The 13,476-nt window shown below is 42.5% G+C and overlaps 1 protein-coding gene across 2 annotated transcripts in view; it reads right to left on the minus strand.

Moving 5' to 3' along the window:
- MACO1 (macoilin 1) overlaps positions 1-9,535 on the minus strand; it is a 64,368-nt gene extending 54,833 nt beyond the window's left edge. Inside the window, exon 1 of one of the 2 annotated variants that reach the window (XM_081961926.1) lies at positions 9,296-9,535. In XM_081961926.1, coding sequence (XP_081818052.1) covers positions 9,296-9,375 — 80 coding nt within the window. In that variant the 5' untranslated portion in view covers positions 9,376-9,535. The remainder of the gene's footprint in view (positions 1-9,295) is intronic. The other variant, XM_081961925.1, reaches the window with a different exon arrangement.
- Positions 9,536-13,476: the final 3,941 nt, after the last annotated feature.

The raw sequence follows: 13,476 nt of genomic DNA on the forward strand, positions 1-13,476 counted from the left end.
ATGTAAAAAAGATGTGGAGACTCTAGAAAGAGTGCAGAGAAGAGCAACAAAGATGATTAGGGGACTGGAGACTAAAACATATGAAGAACGGTTGCAGGAACTGGGCATGTCTAGTTTAATGAAAAGAAGGACTAGGGGAGACATGATAGCAGTGTTCCAATATCTCAGGGGTTGCCACAAAGAAGAGAGAGTCAAGCTATTCTCCAAGGCACCTGAGGACAGAACAAGAAGCAATGGGTGGAAACTAATCAAGGAGAGAAGCAACTTAGAACTGAGGAGAAACTTCCTAACAGTTAGAACAATTAATCAGTGGAACAACTTGCCTCCAGAAGTTGTGAATGCCCCAACACTGGAAGTCTTTAAGAAGATGTTGGATAGCCATTTGTCTGGAACGGTATAGGGTTTCCTGCCTAGGCAAGGGGTTGGACTAGAAGACCTCCAAGGTCCCTTCCAACTCTACTATTGTATTATTATTGCTTTAAGCAGCCATAGAAGGAGGAAGGGACTATTACGGTCCCCTCCCCGGATAGCTACTGATGTTCCTGACTGTTCCTGACTGTTACTGTATGAGCTTTGTATTGGAGAGAAGACCGTGTATTGGATGGTGGCTAGTCTGTAATTAAGTTACCTGTCTACATGGTGAATTGTGAGTTGAGCAACTGTAACTTCAACGAGGTGTAAATAGACTGTATATACTTCAAGACTGCTTATATTCTGTTTGGAGACTATTTATCCTATTTTTGTTTTACGCAAGTAAAGCTATTCTTTGTTTTTACCTTTGGTGGCTGTGAGCGACTATTCAACGGCTTATTCGTTACTACATTCCGCTGCTGAACTCTAACGGGGATAGACTTAACAGACTTCAACTCCCATAATTCCTCAGCCAGTACATTTGACAGTACTGCTGTAGAGTAGATATAGTCTAGTCCAGTGATGGTTAACTTTTTCCGCACGCCATAGGTTCGCCATCATGGCACTAGCCTAAGCAATCAAGATACAAAAAAATGTTTTTTAAAAATATACTATTTAGCAAGTGATTGCCATGCAGTAGCTCATGCGCTTTATTCTAGCCACAGAATCAGAGATGACCAAAAATGGCCAGACGAGGAGTAAGAAAGTATGAACAGCTGTGCAAGACATTTCAAAGCCAACCACTTAGATTTTCTTCAACCTTCTTGCCAAGGCACTCTGCCAAAAACTTCTGTGTTATCACACAGTCTGGCTGGGCCATTCCTCCCTTTAGCAGTAGGGAAATTTAGTGTGGCATCTTTCCAAAGTGGCACCTGATTTCCAGATCTGCAGCACTAAGATGATTTCTTGATTTCTCTGACCCAACTTGAGTAGGCTCCTAGACTGGAAAACGTATTAATCCAAATTAAATTATAAAGCCGTGTACTCAGAAAGGCTCAGAATTTCTGCATTGACATCAGTGCAGGAATCCCAATGCTTTAATATTACCCATAAAAGGCTTTTCACAATATGGTAGTATCTATTCTACATTCATTTGCTTCTACCTACTACCCACTACATACAGAGGCCAAGTGTACTATAAATAGAATCAGTACATTATCACAGCCTATGATTTTCAACAATCTGCTCCACAGTTCTTTCTGAACATTTGCAGTTTTTCTTCAAGAATCTTTTAGCCATATAGCTAAACTCAATATTCTTCCCATTTTCTTATATCGAAGAAATAACCCTGTGCCAAACGAACATCAAGGAAGCTCCACCTTAAAAATAGATCCAGAATTTAGTGGCTTTGCTGAAGATAGTATTAACAATCATCATTAAGCAAGCTTAAGTCTTAGCATAGAATATCTTTATAATTATTCTTCATTACAGTCTGGTATTCTGTTGCCCTAATTACACCCACAGTTTAAAGCATATCTTGTATTTGATACTTAGAAAGTAACGATTAAACAACAACAATTGGAAATACAATTGTTGCAACAATTGCAACATAACTGTTGCAACATGCTTAGTGGTAATTGTGGTTACCAGTACTTTAATACTGAAGAGCCTATGGACATGATGTAAGATCAGATCTGTAACTGTCCTTGTCTAACACTGTTATTGATTGCTGTTCTCAGAAAACCAGGTTCAAAACCTCACATGTACAACCTTCTGGACTATCCATTTGAGGTGCATCGTTTAGTATTTTTGTGTAGAAACAAAGCTATCATTGAAATGGTTGTGGATAAGCTTTAGACTTCAATATGTATAATATGCTTATAATGTCTCGGTTTTTTTTTTTTTTACAATATAGCGTTGATTCCATAGCTTTGATTGTATTTATTTATATTTTGCATTTCTTAACCACCCATCTCTCTCATTTTTCCTGATTTAACTTAACGGATCTGCTTCTTTGTCATACAGAATTGTGTATGATCATAAAAGCTTGGGCACAAATGCAACATGAACATTTCATGCAAAATCCAAGCAGAACTCATCCTATGCTAAGTAGTCCTTGCTCAAAGAATCTCCTACTACATATAAGTGTGGTGCCTTTCCAATTTAGATACTGCTATGTCTCACCACTTACACTTCCTGTTGCAAAAAAAAAAACCCTAATCAAATGATAAAAATTTCATAGCAAAGTATATTTGAAAGCAGGTGCAACCATGACCACAACCTACTGTACTTCTGTTTGATTCTCCTTAATTTGAGAAATAATGAGAAGTGAACCGATCTGATAACTGACCTCTATATAAAAATATAAAGACCCTCTCCCAAAAAATGAATACAGGGCTGCATCAGAAATGTTGGAATTACACAATTAAAAAATCTGGTAATGATTGTTCCCCTAGCCGATTACAGCTAAAATACCCTTCAAATATCTACATTTATTCGAGCCATAGCTATTTCAGGCCTTAATCAATGTAAAGATAAAGGTAAAGGTTTCCCTCACACATAAGCGCTAGTCGTTCCTGACTCTAGGGGGCAGTGCTCATCGCCATTTCAAAGCCGAAGAGCCAGTGCTGTCCGAAGACGTCTCCGTGCTCATGTGGCTGGCATGACTAAATGCCAAAGGCACATGGAACGCTGTTACCTTCCCACCAAAGGTGGTCCCTATTTTTCTACTTGCATTTTTACATGCTTTCGAACTGCTAGGTTGGCAGAAGCTGGGACAAGTCACGGGAGCTCGCTCCCTTATGTGGCGCTAGGGATTCGAACCGCCGACCTTTCTGATCAACAAGCTCAGTGTCTTAGCCACTGAGCCACAGCGGCCCTTCAATGTACAAGAATGTATTTGCTTGTTTGATACCAAAATTATCATTTCATTCTTTTTTAATGGAAAGTATTCTGGGGAGGAGGGGAAACCCTGATTAACTATGATTTGGTAAAACCTTTTAAAAGAGAAACCTACATTCCTGAATAACAAATAATTTGCATTCATATTATATATGTATGACTGAAGTGTCAACACTTTTTCTCAGAGGAGAAAAATAAGAGGAACATTTTGCACACAAGCCTGAGCAACAGGTGCTTATGCCAATGGAGCCCTACATTTATTTTTCTAAAACAGCAGCAGAGATCCTGATCTTGCCAGTCACACAGCAAAGGACTTTGAGTACTTTTCAGCAATTTAAAAGTAATACCACTGCTATGTACATCCATTTGGCTACTGCAGCAGAGTGCCAAGGTAGTATGGCGTACTCCATTTGTTTGGCTGGCATCAACTGGATTTTTTCCTTCCAATACTACCCCATCTAGTCTTTATTAATGATTTATTCATCTATATAATACAATCTATCAATAAATCCCAGTATAAAGAGCAGGGAAACTGAAAATGGAGTGGAAGTGAGAGGGAGGAATCTAAAGATAGAAATCATGCAAGGCTTCGGCTTAGTTCTAGTAGTAAGAATCAAAATAGAATCCATGGCCTTTCCATAAGAGGTGAGTTTTGGGATAAACATAAAGTAAGTAGGAGATTACAATATGACATTGTTTGACAACACAAGGGGTATTTGGTAATGTTACATAAGGAATGTGCCTTTTGTTCTTCTACCCTCAAAACATTCTCATGTAAGGCAATGGCAAACCTCTTCTGTAACAATGCCAAAAAATGCATGGAGGCGTCTGCCATTGTTTTACTATGACTTCAGACTGAAAATATATAGGTATGGCAATCTGTCTTTGGAGGTTCTCGGTCATCCAAGTCATGGTAGTCCCTTTGTGGACAATGCAAAGCACCTTTGGGACATACAATAATCTGATTTTTAAAAAATGTCTAGAAAATATTAATCCATATACATACATTTACTAATCTAAAAAAAAATAGTTAATTGTATTAGCCATGAAAAGAAGCCTCATTCTTTTTGGCTTAGCATGTAAACTATTTGCCTCTTTAAAACGTTAACAAAAATGCCATTTCTAATCCCTCATTCTTCCATCTGCAGCAATGAAATGATCACATTGCTTGTAGGAAATCCAGAGTTGCTTGTGGCTATCAAACAAATTGCTCCACATTGCGTCCAATCCAAGTAGCTGCTTGAAACCCATCATCATATTTGCAGAGGCTAATTTAGCACCAAATTTCTCAAGTTTTTCAACTTCTTTGATGTCAACATGACAATTCTGTAATTATGCTAGCTCTGACAAAACATGGAATTGTAGAAATATTTTCAACCAGTGTTCAACATTTATGTAAGATCACGTCCACTTTCAGTAAGCTTATAACAGCTTTCTAAAATAGATCAGTATTATCACATTTATTATTTATTACAAGTCTTCCACTGTGATAGAATGCTGAGATAATGCTTTAGAGTCACTTCCTGACTTTGTAGCTGAACTAAGATTTAAACTAACATGCCAATAAGAAGTGATTAGTACCCTCCAGAAATGTTGACTTCCATATGATAGTTGGAAGTCGGGTAGTGTAATTCTACACAAGGCTGTTGAAACATGATTTGTACCCAATGCTGTTTTAGCACTTCAACTAGAACTTAATGCCTATGTTCTAGAAATAAAATAGTAGAGAAAGGTGATAGTTCACTCAAATGTTATTGCTGCATACACCAAAAGGAAAAGACAGGGCTCCTAATAATGCTATAAAGACCCATGTTTTTCAAGCAATCCATCCAACAACAGCATTTTAGTATAGATACACTTCTATCCTAGTATCCTTGTCTTTCCAATCCTTAGTCACCTTTATGACAAATTCTTCCCAAACTAAAATATTCAAAATAAAGTCAAAAGACTGTTCTTGGCATGGTATTACACAGTGCAAGGTAATATTCTGCCATATTATGATTAAAGAAGCACAGGGATATAACCAATAAAGATTACTTTAAAAAAAAGAAGCACAGGGATCTGGTACAAAGCTAAACTCATGCATTAACCTAATAAATTAATCATATGTCTGAAACATCTACCAATCAATGTTCAATAGGGAAGCAGAACATAAATCTTGCAATTTTTAGCCCTATGTTTGGGGAAAAAAACCAGGATTACTATCTTCTGTAGCCTGGCAAAAAAACACAAGAAGATCTAGCAAGTTTATATTCTGACTCTGTCTCTGCTAGCATCTGCAGGGAACATGAGTCCTGTATATACCCAAGCAAGTCTTCTGCCTCTCAAGATCAGGAAAAGTTATACTTTATGTATGTCATTCCAAAACATTTCCATCTAAGAGAACAGGGGACATAAATAATGGTATACTCATTTTTAACAGTACGTGACAAAAATAACCATCATAGATTAGATTTACAGACATGCATATTGGTATTACCGGTAATTTCTTTCTAGATTAATCTAAAATCTAGATTAGATTTACAGACATGCATATTGGTATTACCGGTAATTTCTTTATAGGAAAGGATTATCTTAGTATTATAAACATAAATGAGCAGTCAGAGAAGAGAGCTAGTCCAGGAGGTATCAATAACTAGAACTGGGCTTTATTTGGAATCATTTTTCAAAGAAAGTAGTTGATAATTTTATTTTATCTTGACTGGGCTAACTTTGTCAGATCAATGAAGAAACGGGCCCTGTCCACTGCGTTTTGATAGCCGAAAAATAACCAGGCCAGACCTCTGTTTGCTTCTGTGAAAGATCTGGTTAGCCTTGGTTTATCTCCTAGCAATCTTTTAAAAAGCCTCGAATTGTTTTTAATCTAATTTTGTTTTGTGTAAGTAATAATTGGGAGAATACGGGTACTGATACAGCCTCTCCTTTCAACTGTTTTCCTAAACATTTAAAGGGTACCACTCACTATTATATATAGAGCACGCACCAGAAATATGTGAAAAATATATAAATTAGCCTGGAAAATAATAACTGCTGTTCTTAAGCAGTTAGCTATGCAGTATTACATAACAGAATTTCAATTCAAGTGGGCAAATTTCCTTCGGGGGAAATATAGATTTTCACAGATGGGTCTCAGTCTAAGTTATTCTTTATGACAGTTATTAATCTGTGACCTCTCTGAAAACAAAACTCATAGAGCAGTGGGTATTAATTGATATTGTGATCTCTTTTCCTTTCCCAGTCATTGTGAAAACATAACTCCTCAGGCTTATCCAATGACAAGTATAATTTGTCTGCCAAACTTTGTATCTATTAGGTCCTTTGTACTTATATAAACTGACAGGCACTATAGCATTTTCTGCAAATTGTGCAGTACCTTCACTGAGAAACTATTGAAATTCATGATTGAAAGAGGTGAATGAAGTATTATGTTCAGCTAATGATAATTACTTAAAAACATTACTGCATATAGTGTGCAAAAACTAAATCGCCACAGAAAATTCCAATTCTTTAATATATTTCTCGCCAAAGAATACCAAGTATAGTACCAAAAAAGAAAATAATGCAAAAAACAAAAACAAAAAACCCCAGACCTGGAAAATTGAAAAACCCAACGGTGATTCTCCGACTTGGGAAGGAAGTTTGAAATTGAAAGTCTCCAGAAAGGTTACAGTAGTTAACAAAAGGAAACACCCATTATTTAAAACTATAAAGCAAAAAAAAAAGGTCTTTGGGTAAGGGACTGTGACAAATAATAAAGGGGTAGGGAAGTAAACACAAGAAAACTAAGCATATGGAAAAACATAACATGTGTAAAACTCTTCCAGAGAAGGACCTGGAAATGTAATTTATGAGGAAATAGTAAAAAGCAGAAGATCATAATAAATGAGTCAAGTCATTACCAAGGCTCATAAGGAACACTAATGGCATGGGGGGGGGGCGCACACTGGAGTAGCTTGGCAAATTACAATGGGGATGGATGAAAAGCTGAAAACCAGGCTCGTTAATGTAGACAAGGGCTACGAGAAGAGGTCCCTAAACATCATCTACAGAAAAGAGTTATCACTGTAGGACACAAGTACAAAGATAGCATTAAAAATTACACAATCCATGGTTTCCTGCAGAAAACTCTGTCAACGTGGAGCAGAAGCAAGAAAACAGGTGTCCTCTGAATTTCAGAACTAGAGAAGCTACAATTAGGCAATGGGAGCCAAGAGTGTTGACCAAAGTTATCTCTCTTTCTTGTTCGTCCTTTCAAGAGGTAGCTGTTTCATTGGATGATGTTACGAATAAATGAGTAGGAAAGCAAAACAATCCCTGAAAACTTTGTCAAACGGAAGAGTTGATAAGAATCTAAAAGTAACAGGGGGGATTCTAGAAGGTTTTTTCTATGAGAGGGAAACGATGGATGGCTTCTAATTGTTGGACTGGTAGCGTTTATTTATAAAATCTATTTGCAGCTCATCTCATATCCAACAGCTCTGGCCAACGTGCAACATAAAAAGCTTACAACATAGATTTGAGAGCATCAGAACAATCTGATGTGGCCTAAGTAATGATGGACTGTAACCACGTGGGACAACCACTATTAGGGAAGGCTGTTCTAGAAGAAAGACAGGCTCTCGGGGCTAGATTCCTGGTGTAGGTGTGGTGTTACTAGACCGAGGGCCAACCACAGGAAAGGAATGACTCCACACAGAGTCTTGCAGAAGACACAAGCTACTCGTTTTCTACCGTTAAAGCCGTGTTTCTCAACCGGGCCAACTTTAAGCTGGGTTCATTTCAACTCCCAGAGTTCCCCAGCCAGTTGACTGAGAAATTTGGGGAGTTGGAAGTCCACACACCTTAAAAAGCTGCTGAGGTTCTGAAACACTGAAGAATACAAAAAACTACCTACGGGAGCAGTTAGACCCCAGGAGAAATGACTTCCATTGGGTGCAAGCGCCCAAGCTCGAAAGGGCAGAGACTGGTCAAGGGTGCATATACAGGAGACAGAAATGGGGCTCCAGGAGAGGAAATTCTGTCCACAGACCACATGCTTCACAGACGATTCTTTAAAAGCTCTCCAGAAAGGTTACAGTAGTTACAAAAAGGAAAAGCTCATTATTTAAAACTATAAAGCCAAAAAAGAAAAGAAAAAAAAGAAAAAAGGGTCTTTGGATAAGGGGCTGTGGCAAACAATAAAGGAATAGGGATGTAAACCTAAGAAAACGAAACATAGAGGGAAAACATAAGATGTGTTTAAAAAAAAAACTCTGGGAAATGTAATTTCCGAGGAAATGATAAAAAGACCAAGATCATAATGAAGGAGTCTCAGAATTGTGGCTTAAAGTAGCTTGTAAGGTAGAAAAAACTCCCTCCCCTCCTCCAAAAAGGTCTCAAATGGGAACTTATGTCGGAAAGGGGACTTCTGACTTAAAAACCCCACTTTCTCCAAGGTGGGTCACCAACACTTTATCCCCTCCAGACCAACGGTTCTCCCCACCCCCAGCCCCCCAAAACCTGGTGCTTCCCACAGACACAGGACTACAAAACCAATCCCACCAGCCAGCCATCCTGTGCATCAGGTCAGCTGCGGCCCTAAACGCCTTGCTGGGACTTTGGAAGGGAAAGGGAAACTGAAAGGAGACCCCCTCTCACCCCCATAAGGACCCCAGAAGCCGGCCAGAGCTTTGGCATGGGGGCGGGGGGGGGGAGGAGAAGGGAAGTTAGTGGGGGAAAGGCACACCTCCCTCCTCCCCTAGCTGGTTGCACTACAACTCCCATGCTTCCCTCTCCCCCAATTATGACGAGGCTCAGTCGGGGGAATTGAGGCCGCCGAAGCCGGGCCGGCTGGGGACGATGGGAAAGGCGCCTCAGCGCTCCTGAAGGAGGCGCCGGCTGGGAAGGGAAGCCCGGCGCGCCGTGGATCCAGAGAGCCGCCGGGGCTTTTGGGGAAGGGTGTGAGGGGAGCCCAGAAGGGCCTGAGGGGACCGGGACGGGGCGGCTCCCGGGCGCCGCTGACAGGCCGGGGCGGGGCGGGCGGGCGCGGCAGGTGCGGCCCTACCTGCCGTAGATGCCCTCCGTGATGCGGTTCCGCTTCAGCGGCCGCCGGAGTTTGCTGCAGTCGGCGCTCCGGCGCTTCATCCTCCCGCCAGTCCCAACCTGGCCTGCTGGCGGCGGCTGCTCCTTCTGCCCCGCCCGGGTCACGGCCACAACATCCGAGCGCGCCGGTCCGCGCGGAGGCCCCGACAAGACTCCCGCTCCCGCTTGGTGCTCGGGCTCTCCGTCTCCCCGCCCCTTCCTCCCTCCCCTCTTTTTTTCTTCTCCCCCTCTCGGAAACAAAGAAATAAAAAATAATTTCAGACCCGTCCCTCCCCGCCGCCGCGGCCCCGCGCGCAGGCTCCGCGCCTCGCCCCGCCTCCTTTCAAGCCCGGGCCAATCCGCTGCGGGCCAAACAGGAGGGCGATGCCGGGAAGAATCAATCAGCGCCGGCCGAGGGAGAAGAGAGACGGGCGAGCCGACCAATGAAAGGGAGCGGCAGCCACCGACCGCCCCTTTCCTAAGATAACAAGGACCGCCCAGTCGCGCGAACCACCGGCCTGAAAGTCTGTGACAGAGAGGATTGAAGAGGAGCGTGTCCAATCCTGGGGCGGAGTTAGAGTAGAAGGGCGGGGCAGTCTCGATATTTCCCAATGGGAGAGAAAGAAAGGTGGTGGGGTTTTTTTCTTCTTCTCTTTGATCTCAACCTTTGGTTTGGGATTAGGGTACCGCCCTCTACGATTAACTGACGTAAAGGCTGACCAATAAACTCCGCCCGTCATCCGTGGCCCCAAGACAAGAAGAGGCAAAGAATAATGCTCCCGCTACTTTCTAAAACAGGCTCGCGGACGGACCCGCCCACTTACAAAAGGGATGCTACGTTGAGCCAATCAAGGTGGCGTTTCGACAGAAAGGGCACTGAAAACGACCAATAGAGGTCTGGACTAAGTGGGACTAGGCGGAATAGCCATGCAAAGTGAACTGGGAAATCGAGTCTTGGCCAATCGGGGTGGGAGTTCCCCCTCTGTAGCCTTTTGTTAAGGTGGCTGGGTATCTATTGTGAACTGCAGGAGGTTTGTGATGGTTCCTCTGCCCACCTTTGCTTACCTCTCAAATATTCCCCTTCCTTTGGTGCCCACATAAGTATGTTCCTCTTTTTTTTTTCAAAATACATATTGATCTTCCCATTCCTGAACTGTTTTATTAGGAACTCAGTTGGGTCGTGGTGGCTCAGTGGCTAAGACGCTGAGCTTGTCGATCAGAAAGGTTGGCAATTGGGCGGTTCGAATCCCTAGCGCCATGTAACGGAGTGAGCTCCCGTGACTTGTCCCAGCTTCTGCCAACCTAGCAGTTCGAAAGCACATAAAAAATGCAAGTAGAAAAATAGGAACCACCTTTGGTGGGAAGATCACAGCGTTCCGTGCGCCTTCAGCGTTGAGTCATGCCGGCCACATGACCACAGAGATGTCTTCAGACAGCGCTGGCTCTTCAGCTTTGAAACGGAGGTGAGCACCGCCCCCCTAGAGTCAGGAATGACTAGCACATATGTACGAGGGGAACCTTTATCTTTACCATTACGTAAGTTGGGTCAGGATTGAGAGTAGGATTTATATTGGTGTAAACGTATTTGTTACCCAGAAGTTAATTCCTGAAAAAACAAAGTTTATCTGCTTGTGTTCACTTCTGAATCAGCCATTCATAGGATTGGGATGGGGCTAAGAAAAATACACTGGCTATGAAAAAGCCATTTACTGTGAAACAAATAGGTTTATGAAAAATGCTGCAGAAACAATCCCATAAACCAACATAGAAAGGGGCTTGTGGGAGACTGAAAGATTTCAAAGGAAGAAACCCAAACTACTGTGACATGGAGTTCCGCAGACTGGTTCCCCGTGCAAAAAAGGACATAATGGCTTTTCCCCCGATGCTGCGACAAAAAGCTACAAATAAACCTGGAGAGAATGTTACTCTGAGCTTACTCCATCATGAAAGAGTAAAATGTGAAGGCAATCTACGAGGAAACAACATATATGTGGACATAACAGACGTAAGCTGATTATCATCACTGAAATTTATTAATCATTTTTATATGCCGCACCCTCTCCACCAAGGGACTTGGGGCGGCGTACAATTTACTACATAACAAATAATGACAATGAAAGAATGTACGTACTTGCAGGAACTCTGAATATGAAAGAATTTACTTGCAGAAACTCTTGAGTGTGAAAAAGACTTGTAGTCAATAATATAAACATTTCTCCTCCAAGGAAGATGAACTAGATAATTCCTTGCAATGATGTCTTTCATCTTGTGGATTTTTCTCCTTGGCTACTGCCGCCGTTGCCACTGGCTTTATTTTAAATTGCTTGAAGCCAGTCAAAGAGGCTCCTTCAAGAGCCAAGTAATTTTTCCATATCAAATTCTAGAGCAATGATGGGTAACCTTTTTCCCACTGGGTGCCAAAAGCGGGGGAAGCGCAGGGGAGTCGTGCGTGGGCATGTCCACACCCATAATACTATGGCACACACACACCCGCTTTTGGCGCACACTGGAGGTGTTTTTTGCCCTCCCCAGGCTCCAGAGGCTTTCTAGGAGCCTGGAGAGGGCGAAAACAGCCCCTGGCCGAGGCCCTCTGGAGGCTTCCCTGAAGGCTCCGGAGGGCGAAAAACGGCCCTATGGTCAAACCAGAAGTCCATTCCTGAACTTCTGGTTTGGCTGTAGGACCAGTTTTTCGCCCTCAGGAGGCTTCAGGGAGGCCTCTGGAGGGTGAAAAACACCCTGAAAAGAAGGCCAAACTGGAGCTTAGAGGGCAACGCCTTGCATGCTCTCACAAATGGCTCCACGTGCCACCTGTGACACGCCTGGCATAGGTTCGCCATCACGGTTCTAGAGGCTAGTGAAAAGAAGAGCAGAATCTGGAGAGTGGCCCTGAAATTGAAAAACGCATTACATTTAGGGATCATTTGCAGTTACGATGTTGATGAAAAAGTAACCTTAGGGCAGGGGTGTCCAAACTTGGGAACTTTAAGACTTGTGGACTTCATAGCTGGCTGGGGAATTCTGGGAGTTGAAGTCCACAAGTCTTAAAGTTCCCAAGTTTGGACACCCCTGCCTTAGGGCCAATCTTCACAGGTCTGTAAAGCAAAGTAAAGCTAAAATAACATTGTACGCACCGTTGTGATTTCATATAATGTCTTATTTGCTTAACAACCAATTTTCCAATCCTTATTGGTCACTGAACAATTACTACCTGTACCCAGAATTTATGCCAGTCCATAGTAAGTTATTTGTAGTGAGTGGCTCATACCACTTGCATAGACAGGTAGTCCTCAACTTACGACCACAATGGAGCCCAAAATGTCTGTTGTTAAAGTGAGATATTTGTCAAGCGAATTTTGTCCCATTTTACACCTTGCTTGCCTCAGTTGTTAAGTGAATCGCTGCCTTTGATAAGTTAGTAGCCTGGTTGTTAAATGAATCTGGCTTCCCCATTGACTTTGCTTGTCAGAAAGTCACCAAAGGGGGGGGGGGGGTGTCACATGACCTTGGGACAGTGCAACCAGTGTAAACACGAACCAGTTGACAAACATCTGGATTTTGATCCCATGCTCAAAAGTCATAACTGAAAACCGGCCATACATCGCTGTTTTCAGTGCCCTTATCACTTTGAACCGTCACTAAACGAACTGGTGTAAGTCAAGGACTAGATAGGTTGCAAAAAAAAAAAAATCTATCCATAGCTATTTGCTGAGTTCTTCTTGGTATAGTGAGGCCTGCTTAAAGGAACATCCATTTCGAACTTTGCTTTGGTTCCTGGGAGAAATTAGCCGGGAACATGCAATTACAGTATCGTCCTGCTTGTCTCCTCCGAGTTCAAGTAAGTGCACCTATGTCAGGCTCATGAGATGTGGCTTAGCGGCTAAGACGCTGAGCATGTCCATCAGAAAGGTCAGCAGTTCACCGGTTCGAATCCCTAGTGCCGCGTAACAGAGTGAGCTCCCGTTACTGGTCCCAGCTTCTGCCAACCTAGCAGTTCGAAAGCACGTAAAAAATGCAAGTAGAAAAATAGGAACCACCTTTGGTGGGAAGGTCACAGCGTTCCGTGCGCCTTCGGCATTTAGTCATGCTGGCCACATGACCACGGAGACATCTTCAGACAATGCTGGCTCTTCGGCTTTGAAACAGAGATGGGCACTGCACCCTAGA

Source organism: Natrix helvetica, assembly GCF_964273705.1.
Source record: "Natrix helvetica genome assembly, chromosome: 9".
Classification (NCBI taxonomy): domain Eukaryota; kingdom Metazoa; phylum Chordata; class Lepidosauria; order Squamata; family Natricidae; genus Natrix; species Natrix helvetica.